Here is a 20,999-nt window from a genome sequence, read left to right on the forward strand (position 1 = left end):
GCTATAATATAAGGGAATGCGCCACACAGTATACACAGCATGATCCCACATAACAATATGGTTGTGCCTAGATGACCTACTTTTAGTAATAGCTTAAGGGCTAATTATCACAGTGGACTGACTGCTCCCCTGCAACAAGGATCATCCTGTAGCAGAGACGGCACGAGACAGATGAGGTCGGGTTAGTGGCTAATTCTTGCAGCTGCGCTCCCCACTAATCCCAGATTTCCCCCAGAGTAAGATCACGAGAGATCAGGTTGGACTGCAGTAAAGACTATTGCAGACCTGCCACCAGCTCCCTGAACCCCACAATCAAACGGTCTTGTAGTTGGTTGTGACTCCACTCGTCTCTGAGCACCCAGTAACGTTCCGGTACCAAGCTGCTCACACCACACCACTGATGATCTACGATCTTACTCTGCAGTCAACAGGAGCAAAGGTCAGGAGTGTGGTGGAATACTCCCCACTTGCCTGGATGGGCGCAGCTCCAACAACACTCAAGAAGCTCGACACCGTGCAGGACAAAGCAGCCCACTTGATTGACACCACATCTACAAACACTCAATCCACTCATTACCAATGCTGAGTAGCAGCAGTGTGTACTATCTACAAGATGCACTGCAGCAATTCACCAAAGATCCTTAAACAGCACCTTCCAAACCCACGACCACTTCTAGAAGGACAAGGGCAGCAGATACATGGGAACACCAACTTCATCTCCAAGCCACTCACCGTCTTGACTCGGAAATGTATTGTCATTTTGTCACAGTTGCTGGGTCAAAATCCTGGAAGTCCTTCCCTAACAGCAATCCAAGAAGGCAGCTCACCACCACCTGTTCAAGGCCAACTAGGGATGGGCAATAAATGCTGGCCAGCCAGCAATGTCCATGTCCTATGAATGAATGGAGATGTAAGTTTTTTGTAATTTATCTCTATGTTGACGATTTGTTTTGTGTGTATATCTTCCAGCCATTCATACTGCTGCAATGGACATGCTGGGCGGATCGGCTGTGAGCAGTCAGTGCAGGAAACCTGAGATCATGGCTGATGCAGCTTATGCCATCTTCTCCAAACCAAAGTCATTTACTGGCAACTTTGTCATTGATGAAGAATTACTAAAAGAACACGGAATCAAAGACTTTGATGTTTACGCAGTTGAGCCAGGTACGTGCGAGGGTCTTGCCCACAGACAGGGCAGAGGGAAGGTTCAGTCGAGCCATTGAAAAAGAAGCTGGAATAGTATCAAAAGAAGACAGAGTGTGCAGGGCTAAGAGGAGAAGGTGATGGAACAACACTAGACAAATCACTCTTTCGGAGAGCTGGCATTGACCCGATGGGCTGAATGGCCTCCTGCTGTATGGGAACAATTTTGAGAGACTGGCTACAATATCTTTTAACGCTATTCTTTCTTGGGATGTGATCATCACTGACACACCAGAGTTTGTTGTCCATCCCTAATTGTCCTGGAACCGAGTGTCTCACTTGGCCATTTCAGAGAGCAGTTCAGAGTCAGCCACATTGCTGTGGCTCTGGAGTCACTTGTAGGCCAGACTGGGTAAGATTTCCTTTCTGACAGGAGCATTAGTGAATCCACTGGGTTTGTAAGATAATCGTTGCCTGGCACTGTTTCCTGAGACTAGCTTTATATTCCAGATTTCATAGAATTGAATCATAGAATCCCTACAGTGCAGAAGGAAGCCATTCAGCCCATCAAGTCTGCACCAACCATAATCCCATCCAGCCTCTTTTCCCGTAACATATTTACGCTGCTAAACCCCTGAGACAAGGGTCAATTTAGCATGTCCAATCAACCTAACCTGCACATTTTGGACTGTGGACTGGAAGGAAACTGGAGCACTTGGAGAAAACCCACGCAGATACAGGGAGAACGTGCAAACTCTGCACAGACAGTGACCCAAGTCGGGAATCAAACCCGAGTCCCTGGTGCTGTGAGGCAGAAGTGCTAACCACTGTGCCACTGTGCATAAATTCAATTATGAATTGAATTTTAAGTTCCACACGCTGGGATTTGAACCCATTTCTCAAGAGTATTTTGTTTTATTTATTAGTGTCATGAGCAGGCTTACATTAACACTGCAATGAAGTTATTATTCGCTTGGCCCTCTGAGTTGCTAGCCCAGTGATATTGCCACTGGCTTGTCCAATTGTCCGCAGTCAAGATTAGAAAAGGCTATGGGGGGGGATTGAACAGTTGAGTAGATTTAATTGGAGGCTGTGATTTTGATAAGAGTTGTAAGACTGTTGTCTCCTTTTTGGCAAATTAGTGAGGTGGAAATCAGCTGCAGGTTGTCACTCAGAATGAGGTTGGTCAAATTACCTGATGTGCTGGTTAGGTGCATTGGCCGTACTAAATTCTCCCTCAGTGTACCTGAACGGGCACCAGAGTGTGGCAACTGGGGGATGCTCAGAATTTTATAAAGTTTGTTTATTTATTGTTAGTCACAAGTGAGGCTTACATTAACACTGCAATGAAGTTACTGTGAAATTCCCCTAGTCGCCACAATCCAGTGCCTATTCAGGCCAATGCACCGAACCAGCACATCTTTCAGACTATGGAAGGAAACCAGAGCACCTGGAGGAAACCCACGCAGACACGGGGAGAATGTGCAAACTCCACACAGACAGTAACCCAAGCCCAGAATTGAAACTGGACCCCTGATGCTGTGAGGTAGCAGTGCTAACCACTGTGCTACTGTGCCGCCTAGTAACTTCATTGCAGTGTTAATTTAAGCCTACTTGTGACTAATAAATAAACTTTAACTTTATTTTCTTTTAGTTCATAGTGAATTATCAACGCAGATGCCTGGGTGGCACAGTGGTTAGCGCTGCTGTCCCACAGCACCAGGGACCTGAGTTCAATTCTGGCCTCGGGTCACTATCTGTGTGGAGTCTACATGTTCTCCCCGTGACTGTGTGGGTTTCCTCTGGGGTCCCACAGTCCAAAGATCTGCAGATTAGGTGGATTGGCCATGCTAAATTCCCCCTAAGTGTCGGAGGGATTAGCAGGGTAAATATGTGGTGTTGTGGGTATAGGGATTGTTGTCAGTGCAGACTCAGTGGGTCAAATAGCCTCCTGCTGCACTGTAGGGATGCTATGATTCTATAGGCTGATAGTTTTCAGCTGTTCCCATTGGAGGGATCCTCTTGTCCCCATGAAGGTGAGGCCCTACCCTGGGTTCCCTAACGGTGAAGGATGCGAACAATGGGAAAACCCATTGATAGCGGCGGGACTGGAAGATCCCTCCGCCGGCAAATGGCGGACCTCCCCTGCTGCCACTGAACACACTGTGCTGATGGTGGGGACCCAGGGTTTGTGAACTCCTGTTTTACAGTACTCTAGTAGTTTGTGGGTGCTCCCCACTCTGTGCAGCTGGTTGTGGAGTGCAGCCGAGGCAAAGGGGGGGTGATTAAAACTTAAATCCTAAAGTGAAAACAAAATACTGCAGATGTTGAAAATCTGAAATAAAAAGATGAAATGTAGGAAGTTCTCATCAGGTCCAGGAACCATCTGTGGAGAGAGAAAAAACAAAGGAAGCATTTCAGTTCGATGACCTTATCAAAGAACTGAAATATACATTCTGTTTCCATTTCTGTTTCCACAGCTGCTGCCTGGCCTGTTGAATATTTCCAACAGTTTATCTCACAAATCCTCAGTAGAGGGGAGTTTATTAACCTGGACTTAACTGTGCTGCAGTGCACGTGACTAACCCCTGCTGTTTGGTTACAGGTCATCCTCTGCTCCCCGATTTCTTTTTGGACGTGGAACCTGATAAATTAGCAAAGAAGATGCAGGATTACGGTGAGTGTCCTCAAGATTTCAATGTTTCGTCTAGGGCAGAGATCAGATGAACTAGTGTCCACCAGAGTTGAATTCCTTTGTCACTATTTGTTCTCAAAATGCAGGGTTAGTGTGTGATTCACGTCACTCACTCCAGTCCTTTCACTATCCTGAATTGGAGATATATCGGCCTTTCCTTCACTGGGGCTGGGTCAAAATCCTGGAACTCCCTCCCTGACAGCACCATGGGTGTACCTACACCACCTGGACTGCAGCAGGTTCAAGAAGTCAGCTCAACCACCACCACCTCGAGGGCAATTAGGGATGGGCAATAAATACTGGCCTCGCCAGCGATGCCCACACCTTATGAATGAATTATTTAAAAATGTGAAAATGTAGAAGTTATTGATGCTAACTTTGAAAGCTTGGTTGTAAATCAGGACATGTATTCTCTAGAGCTTCAAATAATGAGGGTGGCCCGGTGAATCAATGGTTAGCACTGCTGCCTCGCCGTGCCAGGGACCCAGGTTCAATTCCAAAACAGGTAGCAAAAGAGAAATAAAACAAGACAAATAAAGATTGGTTAAAGAAAGGGAGAAAAAAAGCAAAAGGTGGAGTCAGAGTAAAATTGAAAATTTTACTTCGATTTACTACAGGTAGTAAATTGAACAGGTAGTACAAGTGTGGTTGAACAGTAAGATTTATTCTGTGTTTTCCAGAGAGATCCATTGCTATTGCAGGAGTAATTATCACATCGTCTGGATAGGTTCTTAAGCAGCTAATTACCAGCCCTAACTTTCTGCAGCAAATTTAATGGGGCAATAATTGTGCGAATCCGTGGAGTTTGTAAATGACCGGGAAGGTGAAAGCGAGATACTGTTGGTGTGAATCTATTGGTGGAGGAGCATTAACTGATCAGAAAGCTCAAAGAGAGTTACAGTTCACAGTATTGATCTATAGTCCCCGAACCCGCTGCAAAATCAAATCAAAAACTTGTGCAACAATAACAGCACAAGCCATTGACTTGACCTTACTTCTCCAAACAGATTTGGCCCGATATTTCTGACGGTTATTTTGTTGTAGTCACATTGGTTTTTCTCAAAAGTTTATTTATTAGTGTCACAAGTAAGCTTACATTAACGCTGCAATGAGGTTACTGTGAAAATCCCCTAGTCACCACACTCCAGCACCTGTTCGGGTACACTCCTACGTTTCAAGCAGGAAAGGACAATGCACGTTCTCCTCGCGTCTGCATGGGTTTCCTCCAGGTGATCCGGTTTCCTTCCACAGTCTGAAAGACGTGCTGGTTAGGTGCATTGGCCGTGCTAAATTCTTCCTCAGTGTACCCGAACAGGCGCCGGAGTGTGGCACAGTGGTTAGCACTGCTGCTTCAACGTAAACAAGGAGTGACCTCACCGGACAACTCAAACTGAAAGATGCCTTCTGAGAGAAACCAGTGTGACTACAACAAAATAACCGTCCTTTCTTTTCTCAGAGCCTTGCCACCTTCAAGGGACTTTGTAGATGAGCGTATCCACGGTGCAACTCCATCGGCTGCGGTAACAGAGCAGAATTCTGGATATTAACTTCTTTGTGTTTCCTTTCAGGTGCAACTCCTATGTTTCAAGCAGGAAAGGAACAAGTTTCAGCAGCAGCTGAAGGGTCAGTGGCTCAGACGTTCAAGGGCATTGAAGGAGCTCTCAGTGCTGAGGTGGTAAAATCCACTGGAGGCGTCTTTCAGTTTGAATTGTCCGGTGAGGTCACTTCCTGTTTACACTGAACGTTGGAATTAAGTTTAGTTCTCAGTTCCAATCACCCTTGGGTTCCAGTAATCATGCAGAATGTTCTTAACCTGCTTATGCTTTGACATCAGCCTCTTCTTAGACACACTCAGGGTGGCACAGTGGGTTAGCACTGCTGCTTCAAAGCGCCAGGGACCTGGGTTTGATTCCCAGTTTGGGTCACTGTCTGTGCAGAGTCTACAAGTTCTCCCCGTGTCTGCATGGGTTTCCTCCGGGTGCACCAGTTTCCTCCCACAGTCCAGAAGATATGTGGATTAGGTGCATTGGCCATGCTAAATTCTGCCTCAGTGTACCCGAGTAGGCGCCGGAGTGTGGCGACTAGGGGATTTTCACAGTAACTTCATTGCAGTGTTAATGTAAGGCTACTTCTGACACTAATAAACTTTAAAACTACTTGAGTGTTGGAGCTACACTCATCCAGGCGAGTAGAGAGTATCTAACACATTCCTGGCAGCTGGTGGAGCTTACTGTTAGCTTCAATCACTGCTCCCTCACCCCCCACCCACCGCCACCACCACTACTACTATCATGTCTTTATCCCATTCATCTTCTGAAAGCTATTAGTGAATCTGCTTTCTTTGAGGCAGCGTACCCCAGATCCATCACAACCCAGTGCATTAGCAAAAAGAATTCTCTTCTGCTATTCTTTGTAATTGCCTCGAGTCTGTGGAAATAGTTGGGGATTTTCATGGAACTTGCCCCTAATATGTAGAATGGGCAGCCTCGTTTTAGATCCCTTCAGGACCCTGTTCCTTTCCCCAGTGACCGAGGCTTTGTTAATACACCGGGCTCTCACTGTAACGCGAAACCGAGGAAATGGGTATAACTTGGGTCCACCTTGGACCCATGGGTTTTCCATCGGCAAATGCGGCCACGGGTCTTCTCCCCCATGATCAACGCAGCCACCCAATTTCAAAAAGAATAATTAAGAGGAGCCATTGATATATCTTGTTTGATCTTAGCGCCTGCTTTATTCACTCAGTGTAAAGACTGGAAGTCGTCCAGGTGGGCACACAATACTGAATCCTAGAATCCCTACAGTACAGAAGGAGGCTTATCGGCCCATTGGGTCTACACCAACCCTCCGACAGAGTATTTTACCCAGGCCCATCCCCCACCCTGTCCCTGTAACCCCACATATTTCCTGTGACTAATCCATCTAATCTGCACATCTTTGGACACTAACAGGCAATTCAGCAAGGCCAATCCACTTAACCTGCATATCCTTGGATACTAAGGGGCAATTTAGCATGGCCGATCCGTCTAACCTGCATATCTTTGGAGCATGGGAGGAAATCCATGCAGACACGGGACAACGTGCAAACTCCACACGGACAGTCATTGAGCCTGGGCACTGGTGGAATCGAGCCTGGCTGCTAAACACCTGCAATAAATGTACACAGATCCCGAGATACGGGTCTCAGAGACTGGGTTATAATAAGAGTTCCAGTGTATGATCCAATCTAAAATGAACAGGAGGCGGCTTTCATTTTAACATCACAGCTAAACATTGGACCCATGGCCACGTGACACCGCGGGGTTAGAAAGACGCTCTGCTGGAATCACTGCATTGTTTTTATTTTTGTATGGAAGGCTTTTCCTGACTCTGCGCGTTTCGTGTCAAAATGCTCTGGCTTGTCCTTTTGACCTTTACCCTTTATGATTTGCCGAGGCAGGTGATCAGCCGGGAACCTGGTACATCGATCTGAAGAACGAAAGTGGCAGCGTCGGGCACGGAGCTTTCCCGGGAAAGGCAGATGTTCTGATGAGCATGAGCAGTGAGGATTTTGTAAAAATGTTCACAGGTGAGACCTCACAGGAATGGGATAGGCCATTCAACCCCTCGAGCCTCTCAGTTAGACCATGGCTGATCCAAATTTCAACTCCCATTTAGATTGCCTTGGATCCCCTTGTCCGACCAACAACAACTTGTAACTATGTACCATCTAAAAGACTTGAGGCAGTTTGCAGGAATGTTCGTAGAATCCTTGTTGTACAGAAGGAGGCTATTTGGCCCATCGAGCCTGCACAGACAGCAATCCCACCTGATCCTCGTAACCCCACATATAGTGCTAGTCGCTCTACAGTTTAGCGTGGCCAATCAACCTAACCCGTATATCTTTGGAACGTGGGAGGAAACCGGAGCACCCGGAGGGAAGCCACGTAGACGTAGGGGAGAATGTGCAAACTCCACACAGACAGTCCCTCAAGGCTGGAATTGAACCCAGGTCCCTGGCACTGTGAGGCAGCAGTGTTAACCATTGTACTGCCATGCCGCCCCATGTTACCGCCCAATATCTGGCACAGAGCCGCACGTGGAGATATTGGGGCAGGTGACCTTGGTCGCTGAAGGCATGGCCACTGGAAGCATGTTGGTTAAGGTCAGCCATTTCTAGGAGGGCAGAATTGGGTCTGGGCAGAGGTGTCAGAGAATGGTTTGGTAGGAGTGGCCAGACCATGAAGTGATCTGAAAACAGGGAGTGAGAATTTTAAAATCCAAGCCTTGCTTGACCACGAGCTATTATAAAAAGATAGAAACTAGAAGCAGGAATAGACCATTCAGCCCTTCGAGCCTGCTCTGCCACTCATTATGATTGTGGCTGATCATCGAATTCAATAACCTGATCCCGCCCCCCCACTTCTCCCTATACCCCTTGATCCCTTTAGCCCCGAGAGCTGTATCTAATTCCTTCTTGATATCACACAACATTTTGACCTCAACTACTTTTTGTGATAGTGAATTCCACATGTTCGCCACCCGCTGGGTGAAGAAGTTTCTCCTCATCTCAGTCCTAAAAGGTTTACCTCTTATCCTCAAACTATGAAGTGGCCAACCATTGTCCAATTTAAGTCCCTCAAACTGCCTCCGTTGTCTTACTATGCTAGGCAGTGGAATGTGGGCAAGAGTGTAAAGGTTGTTCCTTAAACATTTTGTTGAATGGGAGGAAGGAAGGGGTGGGGGGGGGGGACATCATTTGGAGAGTCCTGGTACACATTGGGGGGCACCCCCCCAAAGGTGTTAACCCCGCCCTTAGTGTATCACTGCCTGGCTTCCCAAATTTGAGCTCCCACCCTGACCATCTGCATCTCCCCTACAACAGACACTCCCCCTCCCCCATCACCCGATCCATAACTGTACCAAAACCACAGACCTGTCTCTTCCCAGAGATTCCTCGCAATCGCAGCGGTGCCCGGTATTGAACGATGGCGCTGCTGGGCCTGCTAGAGCTCTCAACCAATCAGATTGGCTGGCAGTTATCAAGGGTGGGACTTTCTCCCATTGAAGGGGTTGAACTACAAAATGAACCTCGCTGAGGCAGCCTGGGGTGCGTTACGTTTGCGGAATCATTCGTTTGGAACTGACCTCCCTCCTGGTGTTGGCACAGGTGGGCAGTGTGTGGAGAAGACCTATAAATCCACACCCCCCCGCCGCTCCTCTGTACCACCCAGTCTGGGGTTTCTATTGGATCCAAACCAAAGGCCTTGAGTGTAAGTTAGTCATGATAAAATTGCAATAGAAATCTTACTCAGAGAGTGGTTAGAATGTGGAACTTACTACCACATCAAGTAGTTAAGAACAGCTTTGATGCAGTAAGGGAAATGCTAAATAATTACACAGGGGAGAAAGGGGCAGCAGAAAATGCTGATTGGGTCACATGAAGTTGGAAGGGGCTCACGTGCAGCATAAGTTCTGGCACAAGGGGAGTTGGTGGAAGAGAGGTATTGTTGCTGAACTAGTAATCTAGATATCCAGAGTACTACTCTGGGGACCTGAAATTTAGTGAAATTTAAACTAAATTAAATTCTGGTATTAAGTTTGAATCATAGAATCCCTACAGTGCAGAAGGAGGCCACCTAGTCTGCACTGACCATAATCCTACCCTGGCCTTAACCCCATGTATTTACCCAAGATACACTTCATCAAGTCCCAGGAATTTATCTATCTTGATGCGCTTTAAGATTTCCAGCACCTCCTTATCTGTAATATGTGCACTCCTCAAGACATCACTATTTATTTTCCCAAGTTCACTAATATCTATTATTTTCTCAATAGTAAATACTGATCAGAAATATTCATTTAAGATCCCACTGATCTCGTGTGGATCCACACATAGACGACCTTGTTGATCCTTAAGAGGCCCTACTCTCTCCCTAGTTACTCTTTTGGCCTTTATGTATTTGTAGAAGTCAACCTAACCCACACATCTTTGGACTGGTAATGATGACCATGAAACCATTGTTGATTGTTGTAAAAACCCATCTGGTTCATAACGTCCTTTAGGGAAGGAAATCTGCCATCCTTATCTGATCTAGTCAACATGTGACTCCAGACAGCACAACCATATGGTTGATCCTGAAATGTCCTTAAGGATGGGCAATAAATGCTGGCCCAGCCAATGACGTCCACATCCCATGAATGAATGAACACAAATAAGCCAGTTAGACCTGTTTGTTCAAACAGAACAACTCAACTTCATCTTTGCTCATTTGTAAAAGCCTAATTTCTCTCTCTGTTTCAGGTAAGATGAAACCAACCATGGCCTTCATGTCTGGCAAGCTGAAGATAAAGGGAGACATGTCCCTCGCCATCAAACTGGAGAAGCTGATGACCCAACTCCAGTCCAAACTTTAGCCACACAGCAGTCAATTTCTTGCACCATCAATGCAGAAAGTAATGACCTCTCGAATACTGATTGATTTTGTATCTTGTTGCATGAACGTCCCAATTTACCATTTGATTCCTGCCCGTTTAATTTATTCTGCCAAACTGAGATTTCAGCCTGAAGAATGTAACTTTCCAGTGAGGTGGGTGAAATTAGAGCTTGGAAATGAATTGTTCAATATTAATGAAGGAAAGAATCCTGATTGGGAGGACTCACTAATTGGGTGTCATCCACTGTCACATGCAATTCGCGGAGAGAATGGCGAAGGACCTTTTGGAGGTTAGATTAAATGATTACAGTGGTTTATTGTGTCTTTAAGATTGCCTTTGATAAATCAGTCAGCAAGTCTGAGTTCATTGCTGTTTTGGCAATTTGAAGAAGTTTACAGTGTAACCTTTTTTTGCAAACATACACATTTCTCTTTTTATTTGATGAATTGTCCTCTTATAGTCAAGAGTCAACATGAACATTGATAAAGCATTAAATTTAATTAATGTCACACAAAAATAATTGGTATTTATTTTCAGTTGCTGGTGGACTTTGACTCATTTTTACTCTTCTTCCTTGTCCCATAAGGCTCTCGATCATGACCATGTTGGATTTTGTTGTGTTAGGAAGAGTGTAAGTGGCAGCACGGTGGCACAGTGGTTGGCACTGCTGCCTCACAGCACCAGGGACCCGGGTTCAATTCCGGCCTCGGGTCACTGTGTGGAGTCTGCGTGTTCTCCCCGTCTCTGCATGGGTTTCCTCCGTGTGCTCTGGTTTTCTCCCACAGTCCAAAAGATGTGCAGGTTAGGTGGATTGGCCATGCTAAATTGCCCCTTAGTTTCCCTTTGTGTTATGGGGACAAGTAGGGGGTTACAGGATAGGGCCTGGGTGGGATTGTTGTTGGTGCAGGCTTTATAGCCTCCTTCTGGACTGGAGGGATTCTATGAAAGCTGTAGAGATGTTGAAAACTCAGTAAAGGGGAATAAGAACCACCTTGCCAGTCTTAATGAGGCTTACGTATTATCATAGAATCAGGGTGGCACAGTCACTCAAGACTCTCGACGTTGTTTCTGCATGGGTTTCCTCCGGGTGCTCCAGTTTCCTCCATAGTCCAAAGATGTGTGGGTTAGGTAGATTGGCCATGCTAAATTGCTCCTTAGTGTCAGGGGGACTAGCCAGGGTAAATGCATGGAGTTATGGAGATAGTCGGTCAGGTGTGGTTGGTGCAGACTTGATAGGCCGAATGGCCGCCTTCTACACTGTAGGATTCTATGGATTATACGGTCTCAGGGAGTGGTTGTCCCTGCCCTGTTGCAAGTGGCCCCAGACCCAGGGAAGATTCCTATCCTCAGGGGAGTGAACTACATCCAGCGGCAGAAGCAGATGTTCAGAGGTGACGGCGGAAATGCTGGAACGTTGAAGGACGTCAGCTGTTTATTGGCAGAGGACCCTTCAGGAGGAGGACTGAGTGTTTCCTTAAAACACATGAGGAAGGCACTTCACATATCCTTTTCCTGGCCATGTTGTTCACTGAAATGTCAAATGGAAAGCTCCTCGGCATAACTGAAGAGAAAAGCACAAGACTCTGAGATGTAGAGAGATGAACAGATGAACCTACCTTTGGACAGATGACTTACTGGAGTGTGGGAGGAAACTGGAGCACCCAGAGGAAATCCATGCAGACACAGGGGGAACGTGCAAACTCCACACAAACCATCACCCAAGGCTGGAATTGAGCCTGGATCCTTGGCGCTGTGAGCCCTGTCAGTTTCGTGTTTACCTTTATGTATACCTTTTATATTTCAATAACATATCAAAATCACAGAAACAAAATATCAATTTTTGACAATCTAAAGACCATTTAATTAGGAATTGGAATTACACTTGAACTTGCAGAGTTAAAAGGAAAAGAGTGAACGATTGGGACTGAAACAGAGAGCTAGCATGGAGTCAATGAGCTGAATGGCCTCTTTTTGATTTGTAAATGATTTTATGGCTGTACCTGTTGGCTCGACACTATTCCTTTAAGGCTTTGATTTGATAGTTGATTACCTACCGGGCTACAAAACGGCACCAGTAATGATTTTTTAGAAAATAAAACTGCAAACAACAATGTGTCTGTGTCTGAATGATACTCGTAGCACACTGATGTTATTATACTCTCTGATTGCATTGCCCAGTCTGCAAACATGTTCCCCATAGCAAGATGTTGGACCCTGTCCCCATTGCAACTTGTATAGCTGCCTGAGACATACTGAAGTGGATAATCTGTATCTGCTTACTGACATCACCTCTCACAAAAAGGCAAGTTAGAATGCAGAGCAGTGACCCTCTGCATCTTCTCTTCCAGAAAGAGCCAACAACAAATAGGCTCAAGCCAAGGGGCAGCTTCTTTCAGACTGTCCAGCTCCAACTGTAACCCCCACAGCTGCCACTTTGCTACTTGGTCAACACATCGACAGATGAGAGCACGAGGTGTCTATTGACCAAGAGAAATTCACTCCATCAGGAGCCAATGGAATAAGGCCTTAACAAACTGTCTCAAATGGCTCTGGACTGGTGTTGACTGTGCAAGCCTGTTAGGCAGAAGTGAGGATCCAGCCTAATGAATTCTGTCGACTGACTCTGGACAGGGATCCCAAATGACAAAACATCTTCCAGAATACTCTTTACTCCCAGAGCTTTGGAGCCCAGAAGGTGATCAAGTCAAAACCTTTGTGGAACAGGTGGAGTCATGACAAGAAGATATGATAAAGACCAAACTTAACCTAGAATCATAGAATGATACAACAGAAGAGACCATTCAGCCCATCACATCTGGCTCTGTGAAAGAGCTATCCAATAGCTCCAGTGTCTTACTTTCCCCATTAACCTGCAAATCTTTTCTCATTCAAGTATTTATGCAGTTCCCTTTTTTGAAGATTTTAGCTGAATCAATTTTCACCATTGTTCCTGCTGCTGATGCCTCACTTTTGGATGAAAAATAAGGGGCAAAGGAACAGTGTAAAAGATTCTTTCAAATGAGCAAACTTTTGGAATTGGAAACTTCAGTAACCTATGGGAAGGCAATAGTATACGACCTTCCATACCACTGGACACTGCAGCACATAGTGCTGACTATTGGAAAGAATTTGAAGTTCATAAGCTTTTTGTTTTGGTTTGAGTATTTTAATAGTTATTTAAATGCCCTGAAAGTCTTCAACTAGCAAGACAAAATCTTCATGAATGGGGGTGAAGAATGTGTAGAGACACAAAATTGCATGATTAATACCCAAATTTAGCCTAGAATCCCAACAGGGGCGGAGGCCATTCAGCCCATCGAGCCTGCACCAATAATCCCACTCAGACCCTATCCCCATAACTCCGTGTACTTACCCTGTTAATCCTCCCTGATGCTAAGGGGCAATTTATAGCATTGCCAATCCACTGAACCCGCACATCTTTAGACTGTGCGAGGAAACCGGAGCACCTGGAGGAAACCCACACAGACACGGAGAGACTGTGCAAACTCCACACAGACGGTGACTCAAGAGTAGAATTGAATTTGGGTCTCTGGAGCTGTGAGGCAGCAGTGCTAAACCACTGGGCCACCATGCGGCCCCAGGTAAGATACTCTAGAAGGATGGAATATCCCATCCAAATGAGGGGCTTTTGTTTGGTACTACCTATCTTCTAAGTTTTATGAGAGGCAAACCCTATCTTAACATGTGTACAGAGCAAGGGGAATTCACTCTTCTTCCGGGAGGGGGCGAGCTTTGCTACTGATAAGTAGATTTTTTTCCTTCACAATGGAAGAATGACTGCAAGACACCATTTGTAATTCAGGTTTTGAAGCAAAGCCCAATTGCTGCTGAATCACAACAAGCAGCATGCTCCACGCTATTCCAATGTATCAATTAGAGGGGGAGGGCGCAAGCGCAGTCCAAACACGTAGGGATATGAATGTGCGCAGGCGTAGAGCGTGCATCCAGGATGTGAGTGCGCGCAGGCGCAGTACACACACCCAGGGATTATGAGAGCGCGCAGACGCAATCCGAGTACCAAAGGAAGTGCGCAGACGCCGTCCGAGTGCAGAGGGGCGGTGCCAGGTAGGGGTGGGCGCAGGCGCAGTTCGTGTGTATGCTTAATCCAAACAGGGCGGCGGACGCGATGGGGTGAAGGATCGTTGGCTGCAGCCCGGGGTAGGGGGAAGCCATTCTTAGCTGCACTTCCGGTTACTTCTGGCGTTTATTTCCGGTGTCGTTGCGAAGGCTCCGTGCGAGCCGCTGGGCCCCTGTTTTCCGTTCCGCCCCTTGGAGAAAACAAAACGCAGTGGCGGCGGCGGCTGAGGGCGACGGTCGGTGGTCGGGGCCCCCGCGGGAGGCCGCGCTGCTCCGCCTGGGGATCGAGACCGGGCAAGGGGGAGAAGCCGGCTCCCCCGCTCACACAGACAGGCCGGGCAGACAGCGAGAGCGCAGCCGGGGGGGCCGTTGCGCTGTTCCTATGGAGGCCGAGGTGCAGGTGGGTGCGGGAGCCGCTGACGGGGAGCCCGGGAGCGGGGCGGCCGGAGCCGGGGGGGGCCGCCGCTTCTCAGTCACCCCCTCTTCGGGGGGTGACAGGCCTCTCGCTGCCGCTCCGCCCCCTCTCCCAGTCACTATCCAGGCTCTTTGTGTCTATCTCCATCCGGGCAGCGAGTCTGCGCAGTCCCGAGCCAGCGGCCACACAATGGACAGGACCCTATAGAATCTATACTGTTTATATATAATCTGTATACACACAGGGAGACAGATAATATATAATCTATACCGTTTATATACAATCTGTACTGTTTATATAGAATCTGTACACACAGGGAGACAATATATAATCTATCCTGTTTATATACAATCTATACACAGGGAGACTGAGACAATTGTAATCTATACTGTTTATATGCAATCTGTACTGTTTATACATAATCTGTACACACAGCGAGACTGAGACAATATATAATCTATACTGTTTATGTACAATCTGTACTGTATTTATATAATCTGTAGACACAGGGATATGATGTGGGTATGCCGGCGTTGGACTGGCGTAAACACAGTAAAAAGTCTGACAACACCAGGTTTTAGTCCAACCTATTTATTTGATAATATACTCACAAGCTTTCGAGGGGACTGCCTCTTCGTCAGGTGAAGGATACTGAGACAATATATCTATACTGTTTATATACAACTGGACTCTAGATATATACACTGACAAGGGAGCAGAGAGACTGAAACTATGTAGTCTATGTTTATATGTAATCTATACACTGACAAGGGAACAGAAAGAGACTGAGACAACATCATATGTAACATCCTTCTGGCATCTACCCTTTCAAGCCTTCTCATAGAGCATAGATAATCTACAGTGTTTATATTCAATTTGTGCATGCTGACAGGGGAACCATGAGTGTTTGAAACAATGTATATAATCTTTACTGTTTACATATAATCTGTACTCACTGACAGGGGGACCAGTGAGAAATTGAGACAGTAAGAGGTGGGTGACATGGTGGCACAGTGGTTAGCACTGCTGCTTCACAGTGCCAGGGACCTGAGTTCGATTCTCAACTTGGGTCAACTGTGTGGAGTTTGCATGTTCTCTCATGTCTGTGTGGGTTTCCTCCCGGTACTCTGGTTTCCTCCCACAGTCCAAAGATGTGTGGGTTAGGTTGTTTGGCCATGCCAAATTGCCCCTTAGTGCCATGAAATGCATAAGTTAGAGGAACTAGTTGGGTAAATATGTAGGGATATTGGTGCAGGGCCTGGGTAGATTTGTGGTTGGTGCAGACTCGAGACCATTTGGCCCATCTTTCTGCACTATAGGGGTTCTATGATTCTAATAGCACACATAATCTATACTGTTTGTATATAACCTATACACTGACAGGGAGGAGACAGGGACTGAGACAACGTCATATGTAACATCTTTCTGACATCTACCTTTCAAGTCCTCTCATATGTTTCACTAAGATCACCTCTCCATCTTCTGAACTCCAATTAGTATAGACTGTCATTGAAAACAAGGAAATGGCAGAGGTATTTTGTATCAGCCTTCATTGTAGAAGATTTAGAAAACTTCACGTAAGGTAAATGGTAGGGAGAAAGTTAAAGCTATCACCATGACAGAAAGGTGCTGGGAAAACTCTTCTACCTAAAAGTAGATAAGTTCCCAGGATCAGATAGCTAGCATCCTATATGGTCTTAAAATAAATGGCAGCAGAGATAGTAGAGACATTAGTTTTAACCTTCCAAAATTCCTTAGACTCAAGGAAGGAGGAGGACAAAGCAGGAAACTATAGGTCAGTTAGCCTAACATCTGCCATAGGCAAATTGCTAGAATTCATTATTAAGGAGCATATAGCAAGAAACTTGGATAATTATAATGTCATCAAGCAGTGTCAACATGGCTTTGTGAAAGGGAAATTGTGTTGAACTAATTTATTATAGTTTTTTGAAGAAGTAGCAAGCATGGTGGATAAGGGGGAATCTATACTTAGAGATCTAAAAAAGACATTTGATAAGGTGCCACATCAAAGATTACTACACAATGTAAGATTACATGGTGTGGGGGCTAACATATTAGTATGGCTAAAAGATTAATTAGCTAACAGCAGAGAGTAGGAATAAATGGGCCATTTTTGGATTGGCAAGAATTTTCTAAGTCTTTCAGTGAGACTGTCTCTCATTCGTCAAGACTCTAGAGAATACAGGCCAGTTTCTTCAATCTCTTGTAGGACAACCTGCCATCCCACGGATTAGTCCAGTGAGCCTTCATTACACACCCACTATGGGTGAGGAGATCAAATCTGTTGACATATCTCCAAGTATGTCTAACCAATTACAGCAAAACAAGTTTACCCTTGTATGCAAATCCTCTTGCAAAAAAGGTCAGCTTCCCATCTCCTATGTAATTGCTTGCCTGCATTCTGTCTCTGTGACTCACGAATGCAGTCGCTTTGGACATCAACGCTTCTACATTTCTATTTTTCCTACCAAAGTGGATAATTTCACATATTTTTCGTATCTTATTCCATCTGCCGTATCACCCATTCACTAAGCGTGTCTAAATCCCCTTGTAGCTTTTTTGCATCCTTATCATAACTCACATTCCCACCTTGTCTTCTGTCATCAGCCAACTTGGAAATATTACATTTGATTTCACATTCAATTCATTGATATAGATTGTGGACAGCATTGGTTCCAGCACTAGTCCTTGTTGTACCCCATTAATTACATCCTGCCAGCCTGAGACTGGTCCATTTATTCCGACAGTCTGTTTTCTAATTCTCAAGTCATGCCAGTTTATTCCCCCAATTTCATGTGTTCTAATTTTATTTATTAACCTCTTCTGTGGTATCTTATTGAAAATCTTCTGAAAATCCAAATATACCACATCCACTGGTTCGCCCTTGTCTATTCTGCTAGTTACATCCTCAAAAGAGCTCCAACGGGTTTGCCAAACATGATGGTCCCTTTCATAAATTCATGTTGACTCTGTGCAATCTTACCATTATTTTCTAAGGGTTGAGTTATCACTACCTTCTATAATAGATTTCAGCATTTTCTCTACCATTGATATCAGGCTAATAGTTCCTCATTTTCTCTCTCCATTCTTAAATAGCATGGTTTAATTTGCATATATGTGTAATCTACACATACAGAATGTACCCACAAGAAAGGAGAAACAGAGCGAGACTGATCGACAATATAAACAGATATATATTTCTATATATAATTTACGTAGACTCTGTATATACCCAACTGTAGGAGGAGAAAAGCAAAAGGCATTTTAAAAATATACACAGAGGCACGGTCATATCGGGGGGATACATACACATGGTGTGTGGTATACACTATGTATATCATCAACAAAACAGATTACAACACACTGACAGGATATTTACACAGATGTACGCACAGATAATCAAAAGGATCAGAATAATAAGAGGGGCCTGGAGCAGATTGCATCGAGATGTGTTTCTGTATACAAGTGTGCTGTCACATTGTATGCATACGTAGCCATGTTACACGCATGTGTGCACAAACATATACACACACACACACACACACACACACACACACACACACACACACACACATATCTAGTGACCATGCGTGCATGCAAGCTTCGTGAATCCGAGTCCAAGTTACATACAACATGACAGAATATCTCAGTTGACATTAGTTAATTATTTTTATTTGATCCGGCTGACGTTTGACTGTTCGGGTCAAATTAACAAAGTGGCATCTGACAGGACTAGTTTTCTCTTTCCCCAGTGAACACAGAAATGGCAACTTGCATCTAAATAAATTATGGCTGCAATGTTTGATTGTAATTGATCTGATACCAGGGCAGTTTTGCATCATTCGGGTAACCTCTGCTCAGCATCACATTGGTGTGTGAGGGTAGAAATTGAGAAATTGTTGAATTTGATCAGTAAGGATGAAAGGTTTGCAATCTGTGAAAAATGAGTGAATTCTTATCACATTGCGTCAGAGGTGAACTTGTTCCTTTATTTGTGTGCTGAATCTGGGAAATGGACTGACTTCATCTGTGCTTATATATTGGTTTTATCGGTTTAAATTCTCATTGTTTTCTGTACCTTGAGATATAAAACTTTGAACTTGCTTGCTTTCTTTTCCTTTCCCAGTGGTGTCTGCAGAAGTGGGTTAAACTTTACTTCTTGATTTCCACAGAAATATTGTTTGATGTCTACTGCATTTCAGCACAAGTACTTTGCAGCACTGGATTGCTCAGTAGAACAGGCAAACAATATTACCTTTAATTTTATATTGACACACTGGTCGATTGCTGAATAGTATTGGATTTTCTGCAAGCGTACTTAGTCCTGCTCTATCACACAACTACATTTTCTTATATCTAGCAATGATCCTTTGATTTTTGATTTGATTTATTGTTGTCACGTGTATTAGTATACAGTCGAAAGTATTGTTTCTTGCATGCTATGCAGACAAAGCAAACTGTTCATAGAGAAGGAAATGAAAGAGTGCAGAATGTAGTGTTACAGTCGTAACTAGGGTGTAAAGAAAGACCAACTTAATGCAAAGTAGGTCCATTCAGAAGTCTGATGGCAGCAGCTGTTCTTGAGTCGGTTGATCCGTGACCTCAGACTTTTGTATCTTTTTCCCGACGGAAGAGAGAATGTCTGGGGTGCGTGGGGTCCTAAATCATGCTGGCTGCTTTGCCGAGGCAGTGGAAAGTGTAGACGGAGTCAATGGACGGGAGGCTGGTTTGCGTGATGGACTGGGCTTCGTTCACGACCCTTTGTAGTTTCTTACAGTCTTGGGCAGAGTAGGAGCCATACCAAGTTGTGATACATCATGAAAGGATGCTTTCTGTGTGCAGTCTACATGAAAGCAGGCATTTGGGCATATAATAGAAAGCAAAGTATAAGCCTCTTGAGGACTGTTGTGTGTCCCTCCTGAAACCACGGATTAATAATTACTGAAGCTTCTATTTTTGTAGCCAAGTCTAATGACAGATAGGAACTCCTGGATTGTTCAGTGTCTGTTACACACCACCACCACCCCACTCTTTCCCCCCCCACCTCCCCTTGACATGGCATCATTGCACATGGACACGATGATTATTAGTACCATCTGTTATGCTGCTGGTTTAATGTTGACAATTAGGAGAGCTGTTGGAAAGTTAGACTTGGCTTTTGAATAGTTCAAGAACAGGAATTTACAGAAGTACATGGCACAGTGGTTAGCACTGCTTCCTCACAGCGCCAGGAACCCAGGGTCGATTCCTGGCTAGGGTCACTGTCTGTGCAGAGTCGGCACATTCTCATAAGAACATAAGAAATAGGAGCAGGAGTAGGCCATCTAGCCCTTCGAGCCTGCCCCGCCATTCAGTAAGATCGTGGCTGATCTGTCGCTGCTCAGTTCCACTTTCCCACCCTCTCCCCATAACCCTTAATCCCCTCTCTTATCAAAAACCCATCAACCCGCGTCTTAAAAATATTTAGCGAGGCAGCCTCCACCACTTCAACGGGCAGAGAATTCCAGAGATTCACCACCCTTTGAGTGAAGAAGTTCCTCCTCAACTGTGTCTCCCTGTGTTCTCCCTGTGTCTGCGAGTGTTTTCACCAGGTGCTCCAGTTTCTTCCCACAGTCCGAAAGACATGCTGGTTAGGTGCATTGGCCATGTTACATTCTGCCTCAGAGTACCCGAACAGGTGCCAGAGTGAGGTGACAAGGGGATTTTCACAATAACTTCATCACGGTGTTAATGTTAGCCTTACTTGTAACACTAATAAATAAACTTTAGAAAAAATACTCCACAGTCCAGCAAACCTGTATGAGTGTTGTTAATATCTTCCAACTTCTGTCTGCTAATGCAAACGATAAATCTGGTCAGGCTCTGCTACATCTTATCAGATGCCAGTGAGTACAAGTGGTGCTTCATTCTTTTTGTTTCAACACACCTCAGAATGAGTTGTCCTGTGTGCAGTGTGGGCAAATATTAAGCTGCAATTTGTGCATCGTTGCAAGTGAGAACTGGTCTGTTTAATACTGCAGCTGCTCTATGTTTACCATAAAACCCATGCATTATTCAGCCTATTGGTTTTAATGCATTTTCTGAAAATCTGCTGCATGTTGCTACTCGGTCAGTTTGTCATGATGCCACGCCAGGGATTTGCGTAGAATTATATGGAGTCCACAGCACGGAAAGAGGTCATTCATCTATCTCCGCCAACATATCCTTCTA

The 20,999-nt window shown here is 45.1% G+C and overlaps 2 protein-coding genes across 3 annotated transcripts in view; both read left to right on the forward strand.

Annotated features, from left to right (window-relative positions):
* Positions 1-12,438, forward strand: part of hsdl2 (hydroxysteroid dehydrogenase like 2) — a 124,953-nt gene extending 112,515 nt beyond the window's left edge. The window contains exons 8-12 of the mRNA XM_080188431.1: positions 970-1,164; positions 3,749-3,820; positions 5,407-5,553; positions 7,278-7,406; positions 10,122-12,438. Coding sequence (XP_080044557.1) covers positions 970-1,164; positions 3,749-3,820; positions 5,407-5,553; positions 7,278-7,406; positions 10,122-10,234 — 656 coding nt within the window. The 3' untranslated portion in view covers positions 10,235-12,438. The remainder of the gene's footprint in view (positions 1-969; positions 1,165-3,748; positions 3,821-5,406; positions 5,554-7,277; positions 7,407-10,121) is intronic.
* A 1,955-nt stretch (positions 12,439-14,393) lies between these two features.
* Positions 14,394-20,999, forward strand: part of kiaa1958 (KIAA1958 ortholog) — a 104,152-nt gene continuing 97,546 nt past the window's right edge. The window contains exon 1 of one of the 2 annotated variants that reach the window (XM_080188432.1): positions 14,394-14,753. The gene's annotated coding sequence lies outside the window, so the exon portion shown is untranslated. The remainder of the gene's footprint in view (positions 14,754-20,999) is intronic. The other variant, XM_080188437.1, reaches the window with a different exon arrangement.

This window comes from Carcharhinus amblyrhynchos, chromosome 5 (assembly GCF_965287045.1).
Source record: "Carcharhinus amblyrhynchos chromosome 5, sCarAmb.v2.hapA, whole genome shotgun sequence".
NCBI lineage: Eukaryota > Metazoa > Chordata > Chondrichthyes > Carcharhiniformes > Carcharhinidae > Carcharhinus > Carcharhinus amblyrhynchos.